Source organism: Salvelinus fontinalis, chromosome 33, assembly GCF_029448725.1.
Source record: "Salvelinus fontinalis isolate EN_2023a chromosome 33, ASM2944872v1, whole genome shotgun sequence".
NCBI lineage: Eukaryota > Metazoa > Chordata > Actinopteri > Salmoniformes > Salmonidae > Salvelinus > Salvelinus fontinalis.
Genome location: NC_074697.1, coordinates 40317985 through 40338154, shown reverse-complemented (window position 1 = coordinate 40338154; position 20170 = coordinate 40317985). Strand labels below are relative to the sequence as shown.

Here is a 20170-nt window from a genome sequence, read left to right as displayed (position 1 = left end):
AATAGAAGCAGGCCATTGCGGCCAGTGGAAAGGCTACGTTGCTCTCGGAAGGGATGTCCATTTAAACAGGCGAGAAGTAGGGAGGGAACGGGGGAGGAAAGGAGGAAGGGCGAGAAAGATCAATGGCCGTGCCTCCGGACACAACAAAGGCCTCCTTTAATCCACGACCGGGGTGGCATATGCTCCGCTAGTTTGCTTAAGGCCATTATTACTCAATTGCCTTTCTTCTCCCGGTTCTCTTTTTTTTGGGGGGGGGGGGGGGGGGGGGGGCTCTTGCTTTTCGGCCCGCGCTGTCAATCGCTTCTTTCTTGGGCCGTGACAAACGGTCGTCCGGGCCTCGCTCTTTGCGGTGGGGCTCTATTGGAGTATCTGTTTAGGGACATAGGCTATTGGTTGAGCCAGTAGATGTAGGAGACAGGCTGGATTGGTTAGTTTGTTTGTTTGGAGCACTGGTGGTCTCTATCCTCCTAGGGGCTGTAAGTCTGTCAGAGCGAGCAAACAAACATGGAGGTCGTACAGAACGGCCCCTCATCAAGTCAAAGCCAAATACGGGCTCTGAGGATCCTAGCTGCAGGATACTAACTGGGACACATGGGAGGATGAATGATGTGAGAAAATGGACCGAAAGAGATCAGGTCTTCCAAGTCTTGATACGCTTCCCAAAATCACAAGTCAGTTATTTAAGCCTAATAATAGTGCTTGAAGATAAAAATGTATTTTCTCTCCCCCTAAACACAAAACATCTGGTCTGTGTACTGATTGATTCCATACTGCATCAAGACCGTTTCATAGACCCACAGTACACACTAGGAGAAATCAACAACTTCCAACCTCAGTGAGTATTTTGAAAGCAGTCCTGCACTTGTCACACCCCGGTGTGACCTCAACAGCGTGGTCTTTGGGGAGATCATCACCGCCACAGCGTCCAACACTCCTCCTCAGCATAACGCCCCTGGCTCTGAATACCATCACTTGGCATGGCGACACGGATCTGGACGAGCACGCCTGACCTCATCGCCCCGGGTCCCTGAGGACCCATCCAGGCTGCCCCCCCAATCCCCTCCACTAGCCTTCTGCCACTTGGGGTGGAGGGGAGCGTGGGCAGGGGGCTGGAATGCTCCCTCTACGCTCCCCCGTGGGCCCCTTATACCATCAATGGCCTTCATTAGGGGTATTGAACGCTGTGGGTGCATCAGGGCTGGCCAATAACAGCAGCAGCCGAAGCAGCACTCTGGACACTGACGGAAATAAAGGGACGCAGCAGCAGTGCCAGATAGAGACAGAGGACTTTGGGGAGCGTGACAGTGTGAAGAATTAATGAAGCAATTATTGGTATAACAGGGTGATTGTTAAGCATTTATAAAAATCAACACTTCTGGAAAAGTGCCACAGCTGTCCCCAGCATTAGCATAGCTTTGAAGCAGAGAGGGGAGGCACCTCACGACTCAGTCCCCCTGCTCTGTCATTTCAACAGCATAGCCAGTCCTAGAACGCTACACATTCCCTCTCAGCTCCACACTGGCCAAACGTGCACTCAGAGGGGAGAGAGAAGATGTCAATCAAAATACCAATGAAACACACAGCTAGGACTACAAATCTATTGGGGAAACCAATGTGTTTTAATACTATTAAATTAAAAATGGAGAAAAACTATCAAATGTCCATCTTCCTGTTTGTCGGTCTTATGAGGCCCTTTTCACCAGGTTGTCAGCCTGGCAGTTTATAGGGATGACAGAGGCATATGGGGGAGTTGGTTATCGGCTGGGTGGGTACAGGGTGGTAGTCGCACACAGAATTGGGGGGGGGCGGTTGGCATTGCAAGTACGTTGGGTGTGGGACGCCTGCAAGGTGGCATTTCTCAGTGGGTTGATTGATCAAACGCCCCCCTCCCTTCGTCCTAGGCTAACAGCAGAACAGGCAAGCCGGGGGGGGGGGGGGGCTCATCTGGACCCCTGTCAGTGAATGGGTGAAAATCGGTGGTCAAGTTGTAAACGATGTATGGATATGTTGGGTATTAGAATGCTAGAGGTCTGCCTGAGTGTGCAAACAAACAGCACTCAACATCACACCTTTTTATTGACAAATCTAAGGTGAAACTAAATGAGACGAAGACTTCACAAGTTAACCACCAACAGCTGTCTGAACCTTGTTACTCCATGTTTACGTAGCCTTTACATCAGCTATAAAAAGATTACATCAGTTATGTGACTCGAGATCCATTTACAGCCCAGGACCAGATTTATGGGGAGGCAGAGGTATGCCAAAAGCCTCGGAGAACAAGGGGGAATTAATAAAACGCTTATCTCTAAGCTAACTCAACTTTGAGAAAAGAACCTCTCCAAAATACCACAGGTATTGTCAAACAAAATAGGAAAACAACTCACCGTTGTCAAACTCATCTGGAATCTGTAAAAGACAGAAGGAAGATGAGAAATAGTCCACTTCACACACTAGTGAATGCAAAGTCAGTGTCAGATGGTACTGTTGACAGAACTTGGCATGCATTACACTATGGCCTAATGCATAAGGTAAATAACATGACATCTCTCTATGCATCTACACCGGGGGTAGGCAACTAGATTCAGACGCAGGTCGATTTCTCAGCGCAAATGGTTGAGGGGACCAGAAAATTACAATCATTTGTACACTGCAAATTGACCACAACTAAGCCAAAATAGAGAGTATCTGAAAATAATAATTTCATACCTTGAAACACGATCACACTTTGTTTGTGGGGATACTTGGGAACAGATTACCTCAATTAAAAACACCTTTTTAGCTGAATTACTGCTGATTTTAGTCTTTTGAACAAAAATGTTAATCACTCGCAGACCGGTTTCGGCCCAGGGGCCACCTGTTGCCGACCCCTAATCTAAACATCAATACTGTACCCATGTTTGACATAGTCCCTGCTTAAGAACTGTTTATAAGAGAGTAAGGTACCAACATTTTTAAAAAGAGCCCGCCGTTTTCTCCTTGAGCGCACAGACACCAAGACCGTCCAAACCACTCACGTTCTACTCTCCACACAGATGCTGGGCTGTCCAGGCATCGTGCACTGTGTAGTAGTGTCCAGTATATAGATATTTATTTAACTAGGCAAGTCAGTTAAAAACAAATTCTTATTTACAATGACGGCCTAACCCGGACGACACTGGGCCAATTGTGCGCCGCCCGATCACGGCCGGTTGTGATACAGCCGGTCTGTAGTGACACCTCTAGCACTGAGATTCAGTGCCTTAGACCGCAGCCCCACTCGGGAGCCCCTGTCGCTTGTCTCTGTGCATTACATGCTGTCATGCTTACGTGTTAGACCTGGCCCCTCCCTCGCAGTAACACTTTCAGCAGCACACCCACCAATTAATCTCCCAGCTGATGAATATTCAGCTGCATCTGCCAGCAGGTCCCTGGCCTGGCCCACCTGGGGGTCTGCCTGCCCAAGACAGAGAGAGAGAGCCAGCCGGGGGCCGAGTGGGACACCACATGCTGCACGCTGGGGCCACTACATGGGAACCGATGGGGTAGACTGGAGCTGTTTCATCCCCCTCAACACCCCTCCCTCCCTATCAAGGCTGTCCTGAGGGGTTTGCAGTGGTTGAAGAGACACTGCTCAACTACACCCCCTGCTGCCTGTGCATGGTTATGAGTTTTTCTTATATAAACGTAGATCATTTGATCAGTGATCCAGTTCACTGTGTTGGTCATTACTGCGTTGGGGAAGGCCGACACCTCTAGCACTGAATCTCAGTGCTAGAGGTGTCACTACAGACCCTGGTTCAATTCCAGGCTGTATCACAAACGGCCGTGATCGGGCTGCGCACAACTGGCCCAGCGTCTTCCGGGTTAGGGTTTGGACCCCATGTCCCTTAATATTGATGTGGTTGTTACTGACAAGAAAGAAGCACATGGCTGAGCTCTTTAAAATCACCACTTTATTAAGTCAGGATTCCTATTTGTCTCAAGCCATGCCTCCTTGTATGTCCAACATTTCCTCATCTCCCACCCCTTCGAAAGTGACTATCCCTGATGCTTCTCCCTCTTTTTCCCCTGCCCCGCTACAAAGTTTCTCCCTGCAGGCAGTCACTGAGTCCGAGGTGCTAAAGGAGCTCCTTAACTTGATCCCCCCCCCAAAAAACATCTGGGTCAGATGGTTTAGACCCTTTCTTTAAGGTTGCTGCCCCTATCATCGCCACGCCCCTCTCCTTTCTGGGGAGGTTCCCATTGCTTGTAAGGCAGCCACAGTTCGTACTTTATTTAAAGGGGGAGATCAAGCTGATCCTAGCTGTTATAGGCCCATTTCTATTTTTCCCCGTTTATCAAAAGTGTTGGAAAAACTTGTCAATAATCAACCGGCTTGCTGTCGTGATGCCCATATTATTCTCTCGGGTATGCAATCTGGTGTCCGCTCAGGTTATGGACGTGTCACTGCAACCTTAAAAAGGTCCTCAATGATGTCACCATTGCCCTGGATTCTAAGCAATATTGTGCTGCTATTTCTATTGACCATAGCTTTTGATACGGTAGACCATTCCATTCTTGTGGGCCGGCTAAGGAGTATTGGTGTCTGAGGGGTCTTCGCCCTGGTTTGCTAACTACACCTCTAAGAGTACAGTGTATAAAGTCAGAAAATTTGCTGTCTCAGCCATAGCCTGTCACCAAGGGAGTACCTGAAGGCTCAATCCTAGGCCCCACAATCTTCTCAATTTACAGCAACAGTATAGCTCAGGCAGTAGGAAGCTCTCTCATCCATTTATATGCAGACGATGCAGTCTTATTCTCAGCTGGCCCCTCCCATGATTTTGTGTTAAATGCTCTACAACAAAGCTTTCTAAGTGTCGAACAAGCTTTCTCTACCCTTTAACTGGTTCTGAACACCTCCAAAACAAAGGTCATGTGGTTTGGTAAGACTAATGCCCCTCTTCCCACATGTGTTATTACTACCTCTGAGGGTTTAGACCTCGAGGTAGTCACCTCATACAAGTACTTGGGAGTATGGCTAGACGGTGCTGTCCTTCTCTCGGCACATATCAAAGCTGCAGAATAAAGTTAAATCTAGACTTGGTTTCCTCTATCGTAATCGCTCCTCTTTCACCCCAGCTGCCAAACTAACCCTGATTCAGATGACCATCCTGACCATGCTAGATTACGGAGACGTAATTTATAGATTGGCAGGTAAGGGTGCTCTCGAGCGGCTAGATGTTTTTTACCATTCGGCCATCAGATTTGCCACCAACGCTCCTTATAGGACACATCACTGCACTCTATACTCCGCTGTAAACTGGTATCTCTTTATTCCCGTTGCAAGACCCACTGGTTGAGGCTTATTTATAAAACCCTCTTAGGCCTCACTCCCCCCTATCTGAGATATCTACTGCAGCCCTCATCCTCAGCATACAAAACCTGTTCTGCCAGTCACATTCTGTTAAACGTCCCCAAAGCACACATCCCTGGTTCGCTCCTTTTTTCAGTTTGCTGCAGCTAGTGACTGGAATGAGCCAGAACAAAAAACGGACAGTTTTCGCAATCTCTTCTTTCAAAGACTCAATCACAGACACTCTGACAGGTGTGGCTGCTTTGTGTGATGTATTGTCGTCTTTACCTTCTTGACCTTTGTGCTGTTGACTGTGCCCAATAATGTTTATGCCATGTTGTGCTGCTACCATGTTGTTGTTGTGTTGTTACCATGCTGTGTTGTCATGTGTTGTGTTGTCATGTGTTGCTGCCTTGCTATGTTGTTGTCTTAGGTCTCCATGTTGTGTGTTTTGTCCTTTATTTATATTGTATTTAGTAATTTATTTTAATCCCAGGCCCCCCGTCCTCGCAGGAAGCCTTTTGGTAAATAAGAATTTGTTCTTAAGTGACCTGCCTAGTTAAATAAAGGTTAAATTAACAGCTGATAAAGCAGACTGGCAATCAGCTTAGTTTCATAATGTGCCAGGTAAACCTGTATATTAGGGCAAAGGTAAGGGGATGGGCCAGTGGGGAAGAGGTAAGTAAACACAGCCATGAAGTCGACCAAGTGTGCCCTCTTGTGGCTGTGTAAGGAGAATAAAATAGGCCTAGAGTTGTTTTAAGAGGATCGCTCCGGATTCCAAGGTTGGCTGCTGACAGAATCTTTGGAATGTGATGCAAACGGATCTCCTTCAGCTCCATTTACGTAGACTGTGTAGAGCCCTTAAGATGTACTTTGCTAGAAGCCAACCTTGGAATCGGGTGCTATCCTCTTAAAACACTAGACATCTCAGTCAGACATAAGCTTATGCTTAGGAAAGGAAGGCAGGCAAATGACTGAGTCGTATCAACCCCTATGTCGGTAGTGTCTAGCACAGTGTCCAGCATCTCCGGTCTCCTTTCCTAAACCAATAGTGTCACGTAAGCTAGTCAGGGTTTGAGTCAGTTCAGGAAATTTGTTGAAATTCATGAACAAATCATTCATTAATTGATCTTATGTAAGTGCCCTGTCTCAGATAATATAATTTGCCTAATTAATGTAATTGCATGATAGTCATGGTTAATCGCAAAGAGCTAAATATGGAACTATAAAAACACATAGAATCTTGCTAGAACAGATTGTTTTGCCCATTAAACCATCACTCTCAAGAACCACTTGTTATAAGTTAATTCACTGCTCTGTGTTATAAGAAGACTTGGGTCTTCCAAATTGGACTTTCAGAGGAGGTTGACAGGGTACGAGGTGTGCGAATGCTCATTTAGGGGTAATTCACACCTCGGCACAACAATGGGGCAGAGGCCTGGGAGACCAGGGGCAGGCCCTGTTCCCAAACCAGCTACAGGATGGCCATGGGAACTCTCACCAAACAGAGGTGGCCACTCATTGCTCTGAGAGATGAAAATAGTTCCCACACTGATAGCCGTGTACAATATGGATGCATGAGAACATAGACCCTCACAGCAACACACTGGTGAAGGGCAAATCCCATTATAAAAGATGTTGCTCTAGCTAGTGAAATGAATGAGAATTTGTTGTCACTACCAAGTTCCAAAATGCACTCATCTGTTTTGCACATGCAGCACAACCTAGTCCAAACTCTAGAGCAGTGGTCACCCAGTCAAGATCACCTTCACAAACAAAAAGCAAGCAGAGATCTACTGCTCAAAATTATTAAACATGACTTAACATGAACCTAATAAAAACAGTTCTGTAGGCATGAGGTTTGTGCAGTAGGCCTAATACATCGCAGCATATTGGCTAAATGCCTGGCCTATCAATATTGCTCATTATAGACCATATTATATTTTAAAACTCAAGCTTTGATAAAGTAGATCAGTTGGTGTAGCACTTGCGAGGCACAGCAGAGGGTAAATTGAAATCTGCAAATAATTTGCTGGACTGATGGTACCTGCAGCGGATGGTCATGGTGCTTTCAAGACAAATGGGAACTCTGTTAAAAAATAAATAAAACCTAGGTCAAATCATGACGTCCGGGATATTCAGGTCGGAAAATCAGAGCTCTAGAAAGATGTGAGTTTCAAACTTGAAATTCCAAGTTTGATGACCGTTCCAAAATATCCCCCCCCAGTCAGATCTTGTTTCTTTCCCCCGGAGTACCCAGTTGTCTTGAATGCACTGAAGTGGGAGATTTCCAACTTCCCAGATGTTTTGAACATGGCATTAGTCTAAACAGGGGTAGACTGACCAGAGGGGACACCGTCTTCCACCTGATGGCAAAACTCAAATCGCACCACATCAGCCTCATGCACAAATTCAGGTTGTTCCTAGGACCAGAGAAAGTGAAATATTTCTCTTCTCGATATTAAAAAGACACAACGAGCTACAATTAATAAAAATTGCAGGGCTATCAATACCCTTGTAGTAGGGACAAGCACTTTTATGTTTTGTAATAGTGTTGAACAAAAACAGTGTTGACAGTGCTGAATAAAAACTTAGACATGAACGCAATCATTAAAACAGCAGTTCTTTGCTGTATTTGACACTCTCTGGTCATTGGCCTCAGCTAATAGGGATCATAATCATTTTTATTTATTTATTTTAAACAAGGAATGCCTTGAAGAACGTGATTGACCGGTTGGTGACCACTGCCCTGGAATGACAAAATTGTTCTCATATTCCAAGACAGTTTAATCTAATTTGAACAGGGGAAAATGGGAGCCAAACAGAGCCCAATCGAAATGCTACTTGACCTACGATAAGGTTTTAGAGATACTGATGTCACTCAGTACAAAAATGAGCACCTCCTTATTTTATCCCCCCAGACACTCGGTGTAGATGCTAGTAAAAGCATGACTAGTCATGTTCAGCCTTAGAACCTTGTGGCAACTGCATTAATCCAAAGACAAAAATATGCCGATGTTCAAGACCGGCCTTGAAATGTAGCTGCATGAATCTACCTTTGCACTCTAATGTCTGGAACACCTGTCTGCTGTTAGTCTCCTCTGGTTCCTGAGAGGAAGCTATAGAGATGAGAACAGGGTCCAGCTCCTTTTCTCACAGTGATAACCAAACACCTCAAATGAACACAGCGCCTCCAGTCTGAGGGGACAGGTGTGGGATCCAGCACCAAGAGGCCTGGCACACTCCACTCACAGCAGCCTGACAAGTGTGCACACAAGAGCCCTTTGAAGTGGGTGATGGGTGAGGAAAGTGTACTCTTAAGTGCTCACCTACCCAAAGTTCCAAACCCAGAGCTCTAACCCCTGGCAGAGGGCCACAACTCAGTCTAACAAGTGTGCCTTTTGAAGTGGGAACAAGCTTCAACTGTAAAGTGAACAACGGGGCATCAGAAGTGAAATAAGTGTGCTCTTTGAAGTGCCCTATTCCCACAGACCACAATCTCCTGAAAAGTGTGCCCTTTGGAAACTTAGTCTCACTTAAGGCAGGACATGACGGGCAACACTTCATGAGGAAGTGTGCCAGAGGTGTAGAACCGCAGACCAGGATGTCATCTGACCAAACAGGACCAAATCCAAAGCGACCACAACCTAAGACTTGGCTGTAGAGCTACTGATGTCACACAGGCAGAATGAACACCTCATTTCCTCCCCACAGAAACTCGAAGGTAGATGACTAGTCAAGTTTTCACTAGCATGTTCAGCCTTAGAACCTACTGATGAATGCAAAGCCCAAATATGTGGCTGTACATGACTGGCCTTGGTATGTAAGTGCCTTAATCTACCTTGGGACTCTTCCATTGGACAGGTGGGCCAGACGTTCACGTTAGGCTCTCCTGGTTCCTGAGAGGAAGCCCTAGAGATGAGAACAGGATCCAGCTCCTTCTCTCACAGTGACACCCAAAGACCGCCAATTGACACAGCTCCTCCAGTCTAAGGGAACAAGTGTGGGATCCAGCACTAAGAGGTCTGGCACACTCCACTCACAACAGCCTGACAAGTGTGCCCTTTGAAGTAAGATAACTGGGCTGTTTCAAGTGCACACCTTCCCAAACCCTCACCTCTAACCTGTGGCAGAAGGCCACACATCACGTAAGGCCTACATCCCTCAAATCACAGCAGCCTGAGAAATGTGCCCTTTGATGTGGCCACAGGTATTTAACTATGAAAGACCAAACTAGGGTCTTGGTGATGAGGGGGGCCAAAAGAAGTGCCCATGTTCCCAAACCCACAGCTCTAACCCCTTGCACATATCAGTTACCTGAGACATGTGCCCTTCGGAGGACGTTGCCCCAAATCCTGTTCTCATTCCACAGAACCTGGCTTAACAAATGCCACTGAAAAATAGACAGTGACCACAAGAGTCATCTCGGCCAACTACAGTATGTTCGCCTTGCGACAGGCTCCTTTGGTGGCTTTTGGATTAAATTTTACCCTCTTATTATGGGTGTAACTTATAGTAAAATTGTGATGCATTGCTGTAAGCACAAAAAAATGTAATATTAGGTAAGTAGCCAGTCATCTCATAATAAGGTTTTCATTCAAAAAATGTTGGACATCAATTCACTCAGAGATCGACATTTCACATCATGAAGGCTGAGCCTTGGAAAGGTGTTCCAGACCGTAGGCTCCTCTGGTCCCTGAAAGGAAGCCATAGAGATGAGAACAGGATCCAGCTCCTTTTCTCACAGTGACACCCAAACACCTCAAATGAACACAGCGCCTCCAGTCTGAGGGGGACAGGTGTGGGATCCAGCACCAAGAGGCCTGGCACACTCCACTCACAGCAGCCTGACAAGTGTGCCCTTTGAAGTGAGAGAAGTGTGCTTTTTCAAATGCCCACCTTCTCAACCCCATACCTTCAACCCCTGGCAGTTAGCAGACTATTTACAGTAGGCTGACAAGTGTGCCCTTTGAAGTAGACAACAGGACCACACCTGCAAGTTTAAAGAAGTGTGCTCTTTGAAGTAGCCACCTTCCCAGACTCACACCTCTCGTCCCTGATGTGCCTTGTGGGAAACAATTCATACCGCAAGCACTTGCTTGAACCAATTAACAAGCTACATGGGATCTACCTGAGAAGTGTGATAAGTGTCACTTGAAGTAACCACCTTTCATTTTGCACACTTTAAAACCCACTGGCACAAGCCAGTCTGCTTAGAATTTTTACATAACGTCATCTGGCAATCTTTCACCTCTACTTTTCAATAATTGGTCCTACAAAGCAATAAACCACATGCACCGAAACATGTTTTAATGAAAACATACCGTGTTTCCTTGTTCATCCACTGAATTGCTACCTGTAGACAGGGAGAAATACATTACATATGATAATATTACACATCTATTTGCTTTGAAAAAACATGCACATTTATTGCATTACATGCATCAGATGCCATGTATTCACAATTCAAATTACTTCTGAAAAGCATATGGCACAGCAGTGTCAAGCTTTTCAGAAAAGAGACAGACTCATGAAACATTCAAGCATTCCTTTTGACAAGTACGGTCATGTCTTCTACAATTCAACCATCCATCTAGGCTGACAGCAATGACAGTCTGGCATATTTTGAGAAAACACATTTGAGAAAGACGCGAGTGCAAAGAAACAGCCAATCAAAATTCTACACCATTGAGATGAGAGGCGAGTAAGTATACAAATCTGCCCGTTCACCTAAAGTTCAAAACAAGTTACCAAGAATGCCCTTCTAAAAGGAAATATTCCACCGAGCAAGGAGAGGGTGTCCCAAATCTCTCCACTATCTTCAGTATGACCTTCACTAGTGCTACTGGTTCAGTGTCAGCCCTTGACACGCTGCTGCTCTGACAGAGTGGAGGGAACAGGCGGACTCACCGAATACGTACACCATGCCGACCGCACCCCCTACCCCCATCAGGCCTGCTAGCCGCATCACCATCTTCTTGGCATAGGCTGTGTTCTCCTTCCGTTTCTTGTCCTCTCCCTGGTCCTGCTTCTGTTCCGAGTCCCCATCCCCTTCTGGAGGGAGCTGGCCCTGTCAGAGCAAATAGCCAGGTCAGATTCATTTTTATTTCCTCACACAAGTCAGCTAGACATTATATTAGGAATACATAGCTATAATACAGAATAGCTTGGAAAATAAGGAATTTAAATAATTTAAAGGGAAATGAGATTATGTGCACACATGCAGGTAGTGCCAAATCAGTAAAAACAAACTCAGTGATATAAGACCGTGATCGTAGATTCAAAAGATTGAGATTCAAGTTAAAGTAAAATATCCTGCAATGTTATTAAACTGTGACAATAAGATTAATCAGTGTGTCTGCAGGAAATGCGTTGGGGCGTGGAGGGTCTGCCTGACCTTCAAAAATCTAGAAAAACTTTGACAGATAATGTTACCATATATATAATGTAATGTTAGCCTTGATGTGTAAAAAATAAATAAATAATAGACGGTGGCTGAACATGGGAGTATAAGTGTTAGCTAGCTGGATATCTAGGTAAAGCTAGTTATCTACTTGGCTAGGGGATGAATCCACTACCTCCTTGGTAGCTGGCTGGCTAGTACATCTCCTGGAATATGCCTCGATGTGTGACATGTGAAAGTAAGCTAACACTAACTCACTGGCAATTGATAAATTATATGCAGCTAGCTAATTATTACGGCGAGTTGCAAAGACACTGTTAGTAGGCTAGCTAGCTGACTGACAGGGTCCGTGCTATTCGGGATCCTCCGGACGTCACTACCCAATTGAAGGTGAAATTCAAATGGTTTAGGGTTAGGGTATGTTCAAGGATCCCGGATTGCACTGACCTGGATGACAAACTAGCCTAGCTCAACGTGCTAATCGGACGAGTTCATTCATTCATTCATTCATACAAATAATAGGGTGTAAATGGAAAGTGTCGTGAGAGACCGGAGGTTCAACAAACTGGAAATTACAACATGAAAACCAAACCAGCTGATTTATTGAATGTCTCTTTGGTTTTTCTGTAGCCTTGCATGATTATGGCGGTCTAGCTAACGTTACCCAACCAGGCAGGGGGGGATGTCAGTTAGCTAGTTAACGTTACCTAGCCTGCTTGACTCACCTGACTCTTCTGTTGCTGCTTAAGCCTCTCTTGCAAGACTGCTTGAGCGAGTCCACCTGTAGCACTGCCCTCTCCTGTTGGCTTCTCCGTGGAAATTGCCCGAATCAAGTCCACCACTGCAGGGGTTGAACCACGTCTGCTCCAGCTCCTGAGCGTGAGGAGGCCCCTACTCGCCCGGACACACATGGGGAACATCGACGTCGTCGACATCTTGAATGGGAAAGAGCCGTTGAACATAGCGCGAGTGAAAAGGACAAAGGCGCCTGATTGGCTTATGCTACTCTGAGCAACATCCATAAGGTGCAATAAACATCGTTAAATGTCATGTGGAACAAAATAGGGCGGTACTTACAGCTTTTTCTCCAATCGAAACTTAAGATTTCATTGACCTTCGAATGCACCCCAAAATGTCCATCATTACTGATGGCAATGCCCAAAGTATGTTAAAAATGTATCACCTGCCCTGTAGGTTTTTACTGTAGCCTAATACACACAACTTCGACCAGTCTGAATTGTATAAAATGAATTTGGTATTTTATAAGACATGGAAGTTTGCACTGATTTGTCTTTCAAATGTTAAACTTTTAGGCCCCTATGTAATAAATTATGATTTTCGTAGAGCATAGCAACAATCATTATCATAATTTCATCCTTTCATGTTGGTTATTTTGCTTTTCTATATCTAATATTAATGACCACTAGAGGGCAGCCATAACAACACAGCATCTGCTTCAGATTTTGGGTGTTGCACCCGCAGGACTAGAACGATTATATTTCTACGGTTGCACCGACGGTACCAGAGTGACCTGCCACAGTTGTACCTGTGCACCACTCTATTTGTGGACATTACACATTACTCATCATATTATTTTAAGTGTTCAGTTGATCAAATTGTTCATATACAACAACAGTGCATTCATTATGGAACAACAGTGCATTCATTATGGAACAACAGTGCATTCATTATGGAACAACAGTGCATTCATTATGGAACAACAGTGCATTCACTATGGAACAACAGTGCATTCATTATGGAACAACAGTGCATTCATTATGGAACAACAGTGCATTCATTATGGAACAACAGTGCATTCATTATGGAACAACAGTGCATTCATTATGGAACAACAGTGCATTATGCATAAAAACAATCTGGAAAACAAATTAAGACACAAATATATAATTTATTGTCATCATTAAACAACAAACGTTAATCAAAAAGTGTTTAACATTAGAAATAATACTTTTTGACCACCGATAGTAACCAAAACAATCAGTTCTTCACAAATGGTACAGATAAAATGACACCCTAAATTCACCTTACAAGTTCAAAGCATCAAGCAAACATTCACCTATCCTGGATCCCCACATGGGTAAATCAACTGTTGATTTTTGTCACATGTCCGATACCCAGGCCATTCAAAGAAGGCATGGTTGCTGTCTCTGTTCAGCTATTACATTCCACTTCTTGCCAAACACTCTTTGGAATATAACAAGGAGTGGAATGTTACATAGACTAGTACCCACACTAATTCAAAGGGTGCTTTTCAGCAGGTCACATTCTCTGCACTGTTGGAACAGGCTACTGCATAACTATTGCATAGCTGTTCTCACAAGGATCAATTACCATCTCTGAACAAAACAAAAGGAAATGCATAGTGTCCAAGAGCATTGATTCTCATATGCTGTAGTTTGTGTATGGCACTAGCAACAAGAATTCCCCTCTGCAGCAGCCTCGTCTTTCCCCCCGGGCCAAAGGGGTGCACTGTTTATCTTGTTGCCCACTTTAGCAGCCTCACTTTGAACACCATCACTTCCAACACGCTTCTGTATTTCAGAGGCCATGGTTAAAAATGATTTCTCTACATTATCAGCATTCTTTGCACTGGTCTCCAGGAATGGAATCTTTAGGGATGAGGCAAATTTCTGAAGCAATTGTACCAAGAAAAAGAGAGAGCAGAATTGTATGACATTTATCACGACACACCAGAACAAAAGCACAATAATGTGTGATTAGCATGTCTATCTATGATTAACAGTGATTTGTAGTTAATGAAGAATTGATTGTGCATTGGTGGCCCAAGCATTTTATGACTGAGAACAGACACTTACTTGACCAGTGGCAGAGTCCACTACCTTTTTAGAGACCAAGTCACACTTGTTTCCCACAAGCAATTTGGAGACATTTTCACACGCATAGCGGTCAATCTCCTCCAACCACTGTTTCACGTTGTTAAAGGACTCCTGGCAAAATAGTTGAAATCTCGTACATATAGTTTTATCTCTAACTCCAGTACATTTTGATGCAATAGATGGTCAATCCAGCCCATAGAGAGGAGGAGTTCAAATACACTGTATTACCTGATCAGTGACATCATACACAATGATGATCCCATGTGCTCCTCTGTAGTAGCTGGATGTGATGGTCCGGAACCTCTCTTGTCCAGCTGTGTCCCACTAGGAGAGAGATCAAACAGTTAGAAATTACAAACAAGCCTTACCACATCCCCATTACCAAAATGTACAACTATACATTTTACAGAGCTATACAGAGTTTGTCTTATAAACATGCACCTACAATTTGCAGTTTGACAGTCTTCCCATCCATTTCAATGGTTCTGATCTTAAAGTCCACCCCGATTGTGCTGATGTAGCTCTCTGTGTAGGTGTCATCCTGAGGTGTAGAGACAACTGAGCAGTGTTATTATTTACAATGGGAGAATGGCTGAACAAACCTTCACAGTGGTTAATTACTGGTTTGGATGACATTTTGCAGGGTCCTTTCCACAAAGGAAATGGCCTTCGCTTTCTGTTTACTCTAGACTCCTTGCCATATGGGACAACACAAAGGATTGTGTGTATTCTGTTTTAACACAATCAAATACAATTTTTATTGGTCACATACACGTTTGGCAGATATTATTGCGGGTGTAGCGAAAAGCTTTGCCTACCGCAAACCGCAAGAGCAGGCAAGACTTGCCGACACCAGAGTCTCCAATAAGAAGCAGTTTGAACAGGTAGTCGCTGAGGAATACATTACATTATTATTTAGGTTGATTATTTTTCATCAAGTAGGATAAAGAAACACACCATTGATAGATGGAAGATGCACTATTGTTATTGCATACAAGCTCTGCAGAAACACACACACACACACAGCTGTCGGCCTCCCATCTCTTTAGTATTGGTTGGTTCGACCAAGTTATCGAAGGCCGAAGAGTTTCTTTGTGCTTTTCCAAAGCAACAAAATAAAACATTTGTTTGGGTTGACTCCCATTGCACCACATCCATTGCCCTAAGTGGGAAAATGTGTCCCAAATTCAGAGGGCCTTTTATTGTCCCACAAACCTAAAAGGGCCTTTAAATGTAGCTACAATGTTATCCAAGACAATTGCCCACTTAAACATGACACATCATGCTTCAACAACCGTACAAATAATACTACAACACCATTGTCACTCACAACTCATCACTACTTACTATTCAGGATTCATGGCCAGATAGCTGGATCCAGAGGGCAGAATATAAAAGAAAATAAAAACAACTGTGAACAGAATTATCTTGGGCCTTTCACAGATGCTTTGTGTTGACGTTCTTCAGACAGCATCTTGTATGATGAGCCGGGAGTCCTATCATTTATTAAAACCTAAGATCATGTTTCAATGCTGTCATTACCCGAGTCTTAAAGCTGTAGCCTGGTATAGCTTGGGAACTGACTGATCACAAAACCCATACATTCATTCACTGCCTCCAGGAACAAATAAGTTCAAAACAGGTTGTTTTATTCTCAAGATTTGGTTAAAGGAGTCACAGATTACATGTTACAGTACAGTAGTCTAGAGAATGTTTTAAAAATCTTTCAGTCTGGAAAAACAAAAGTTAATTGAAGTTCAGTGAAAAGGTTACTTTTTCATAAAAACATTTCTTCAGCATTGACAAAATATATCTAAAACATTCGCAAAACTTTCCTAAAAAGTTGGACACTCAATATAATTTAAACTCAATACAAAATGAAAATACATTAAATTGAAGTGCAAATGCTACAAATATGGCCAGTTTCTATTTAGTCGTCTCGTAGTTGTAGTGGGATTTATTGCCAGTTCAAAAACCAAACCACCTAACCTTTGGATAGCAATATGAGAGGTTGGCAGACGAAAACTCATTCATACCTTCCACATGTATGTGCTGCTCTTTTTTTTGTAATCTAATCGATATACCCAAATTAATCTAGAAATGTGGCTGGTTATGCTTGAAGTGTTTGGATGACCGGTCTTTGCATACTTCTTAGAGGAAACCTACAAATGAGGCCATGTAAAACAAAACAGGCTCAGATAAAGTTCGCTTACCCTCAAAAAGCATTTTTAGAGTATTGCACAAGTTTTTCTTTGACAGACATCCTTGCTATGTCCACTCTTGTTCCATTCAGTAATTTATTTTATTTACCATAGTTCTGGAACCATGACACGTGGATGCATTGCTCTTTATCATCAAAGGTATCACAAAACAGTCACTAGTTAGAAAGCTCATCTCCAGTATATAAAGATATTCATAATTTTATTTTAGCTTCCTGCTATTCAGTACTCTATACTAGTGGCAGCATACTCATTCTCTAGGTGAATCCGCAAACAGTATTAATGACATGATCTCAGTCCACAGGCAAGCACTTCACAGGTAGGGTCCGTGTGTATGTTGTGTTGGGTTCTGTAGGTGAACTGGGAGTTAAGAAGGCGGGTGGCCATTGACCTTGTCCCGCAGGAGAGCCAGGGCATTGGTGGAGAAGTCTCGCAAGACGCTCACAGTCTCTCGCTGCATCTCCAGGGAGTCGCGTACAAACTCCTGCTGCGACTCCACCAGCTGCTGCACGGACTGGGCCAAGGCCTCCAGAGACCCCGACACGGCCCCTAGCAGGGCAGTAGTGGCCTTCTGCTCCTTGAGACTGAGGGAGGCACTGTGGGCTAGCTGCTTCCGGATTGCCCCCTGCCCCATGACTGACCCTGGAGAGGTAGAAGAGGAGGGAGGAGCAGGGAGAAAGGAAGAGGAGGGAGCTGGGAGGGAGGACGAGGAAGTAGCCATGGAGGAAGACACAGCGGTGGAAGAGGCGGCGAATCTGGAGTAGGTGCGACGAGGTTCAGCAGGAGGGCGGAAGGAGTCCATGTGCCGCAGGTCCTCTTCTAGGTCCTCAAATCCTAGACTGTTGTCTATGGGTAATACACAAACAATGTGATACACACAGAAACATGGGTGCAAACACATTTACCAACAATAAAGCGAGAGAGAAAATAGTTTTACCTTCATCGACTGGTGTCATGAATGAAAAATCATGAAACGACTGAGAAGGATCCCCTAAAAGGACAAAAATAAATAAAAATATGACAAGGGAGATAATAAAAATCAATACAACATATTGTGTTGAGTGCGAAGAGAAGAGGAGAAATGTTGTTGTGAATACAGGAAAGACTCACGGCCAAATGGCATCCGAGAAAACATGCCAATATCTTTATCTTGAGTTGTGAAAGGTGACATAGACAAGCCCATGGCGTGGGGGGTGGTGCCGGGCATACCCATATGATGAAGGCCAGCCATACCATTAGAGGTGCCAGAGGAGCGAGTCGACATTTCTGACATGTCACCAAAGTCATTCTCCTCAGGTTCATGATTCATACTGCCCATGGTGGCCTTGTTCGGAGGGGACGTGGCTAGTATTTCGTGCACCATTCTCTCCACCGGCGACAGGTTCTGGGAGATACGGACGCCATTAGGCCCTCGCATGGCCACCATCCTGCGCTTGGCGTCGCACTTTAGGTCCGCCCACTTCTTGACGATCTCCATGACCTCCCGTTGGCACTCGCTGATATTGTTGATGCAAATCGCGATGTCCGCCCATGTTCGCTTCCTCAGGTCTGACGAGGCGCCTTGGTTGAACTTGCCTGTGGCCATGAATAAAGGAAGATAATAGCACTCCAAGGAATGAAAGGCAAGCAGAGAATAAAAGAGACAAACAAATGCAAAGTGAACATATGTCTATTGAGTGCTTCATGCTGATCATGACCAAAGGCCTCACACAATACCATGCATAAACTTCGTAAATGATCAAATCCATGTGATTTGTGCACACAGTACACACTGAGTGGAGGTACTTACTTACGAGGATGTGCCTGTTTCTTTTGACCTCAGACAGCAACAGATGGACTTCATCGAAGGTGAAGCGTGACTTCCTTTTCTTCATGGGCAAGTTGCCCCCAAGTTCCTCTATTTCGCTATAGGTGAATTTGAAATTCATGTTGCACCCCTAGGCCTGTTTACACACCCAAGAGATAGCCACCTATACCTGTGAGGGCACCACCCCTGGCACTGCCAGCCTGCAGGAGAACAAAATGTAAACCACACTGCACTCCACTGATAGGAATCCCTGTGTAAAAACATTATGGTTATAAAAGACCGTGTAGCTCAGTTGGTAGAGCATGGTGCTTGCAACACCAGGGTTGTGGGTTTGATTCCCAGGACCAGAACTTTGTAAAAATGTATGCACGTATGACTGTAAGTTGCTATGGATAAAAGGATAAAAACATCTGCTAAATGGCATATAGAATGTTTTGGGGGAGATTTTATTCTGTGGGAAAAGAATATGCCGTAACCAATGGGTATTCCAGGGATCCATCCCTAAGTGTGCCTAAAACAATACTTCTGTAATGAATCAATCACTTTATTAAATAAATGTAGGCTAGGCATACATTTCAGTAGTGAGGACACCATGATTTACTATTGACGAGAATACCTGACAACAGTTCATTGTAAAACATTAAAATACAACTCTGCATGGGAATTAAATGTGGGTATTTGTCTTTAAATTAACCATTTGTATAATTAGTAGCTTCAATCTCACACTCTCTTGCTAGGCCAATGAGCATTATGCTTCCTGGTTCTTTGTTGAGCCCCCTTTAACCAGCTACAGTAGCTATTTTGCTTTGATGTTTTGCGGAACAACGTCAAAGGCCAGTGTTTTCAACCACGGTAAACGTGCATCCTGCCATGCAACGAAGAGGACAAAATACAAATTAGAAAACGAACGCAGATCTTTACCAATGTGTTATAGATAAACTGATAAGACAATTGCGAGCGGTTTATGCATTCTGCCTAACTATAGTAGCTAACATTTTGAAGGAACGTTGGCTAATGTCGGTCGCTAGCTAGCTAGCTAACGTTGGCTGGCTAGCTAGGTCGTCCGCGTTTTGTTTGCAGATTGTTTATATATATGACTTTAACTAGCTTAGTAATTAAGAATAACAAATGTGAAGTTTTGTTTCATTGGATATAGCAGGAATTACCAATATTGACGAATGTTTTTTTTCCTCTTGCAGTGTAGCTTCATAAACTTCGCACAGACGACGAGAAGAACGCTGAGTTGCGCAGACTCTGATCGCGCTTTTTCCATGACCCACGGCGGCCACGAGCGCAACATGTACGAAATCTTACCAGAATAGGAATTTGGTATGATACCAGGAATGGCCACATTACAGTTCAACGTGCATCAATCACTGCTACTGTTGTTACAGAATAACGCACATTCATTGGTTGAACGAGTACACAACCTGTGGTGACATTTCTCAACCAAGTCATGTTGCTACTAAAACACACGAAGGCTTTAAATACTAGGCTACTTAATTATAAGAAAATAGCGTACAGGAGCGGGAATAGTCCATCTAAAACAAAGTATGGGTTATATGTCAG

At 44.2% G+C, this 20170-nt stretch overlaps 3 protein-coding genes across 5 annotated transcripts in view; all 3 read right to left on the bottom strand.

Annotated features, from left to right (window-relative positions):
• The window catches only part of LOC129832260 (mitochondrial import inner membrane translocase subunit TIM50), a 34494-nt gene extending 21756 nt beyond the window's left edge, over positions 1-12738 (bottom strand). The window contains exons 1-4 of one of the 2 annotated variants that reach the window (XM_055896188.1): positions 12443-12738; positions 11225-11384; positions 10639-10670; positions 2385-2406 (exon numbers count right to left, since the gene is read on the bottom strand). In XM_055896188.1, the coding sequence (XP_055752163.1) occupies positions 2385-2406; positions 10639-10670; positions 11225-11384; positions 12443-12679 (451 nt within the window). In that variant the 5' untranslated portion in view covers positions 12680-12738. Of the gene's footprint in view, positions 1-2384; positions 2407-10638; positions 10671-11224; positions 11385-12442 lie in introns of those variants that run through there. The other variant, XM_055896189.1, reaches the window with a different exon arrangement.
• A 64-nt stretch (positions 12739-12802) lies between these two features.
• Positions 12803-16123, bottom strand: LOC129832264 (ras-related protein ORAB-1-like). Its single transcript, XM_055896193.1, has 6 exons — positions 15923-16123; positions 15394-15466; positions 15021-15116; positions 14804-14899; positions 14555-14686; positions 12803-14368 (listed from the first exon to the last, which is right to left on the bottom strand). Exons 1-6 carry the CDS (start codon positions 15934-15936, stop codon positions 14147-14149), a joined length of 633 nt encoding a protein of 210 aa, XP_055752168.1. The 5' UTR covers positions 15937-16123; the 3' UTR covers positions 12803-14146.
• An 80-nt stretch (positions 16124-16203) lies between these two features.
• LOC129832262 (uncharacterized) lies at positions 16204-20021 on the bottom strand. Of its 2 annotated transcripts, XM_055896190.1 has the most exons (5): positions 19768-20021; positions 18584-18801; positions 17905-18369; positions 17732-17785; positions 16204-17640 (listed from the first exon to the last, which is right to left on the bottom strand). In XM_055896190.1, the coding sequence occupies exons 2-5, from the start codon at positions 18720-18722 to the stop codon at positions 17162-17164; spliced, it is 1137 nt and encodes a 378-aa protein (XP_055752165.1). In that variant the 5' UTR covers positions 18723-18801; positions 19768-20021; the 3' UTR covers positions 16204-17161. The 2 variants fall into 2 exon arrangements, with proteins under 2 accessions (XP_055752165.1, XP_055752166.1); XM_055896191.1 differs by lacking the exon at positions 19768-20021 and having other exon boundaries at positions 17905-18400; positions 18584-18673.
• Positions 20022-20170: the final 149 nt, after the last annotated feature.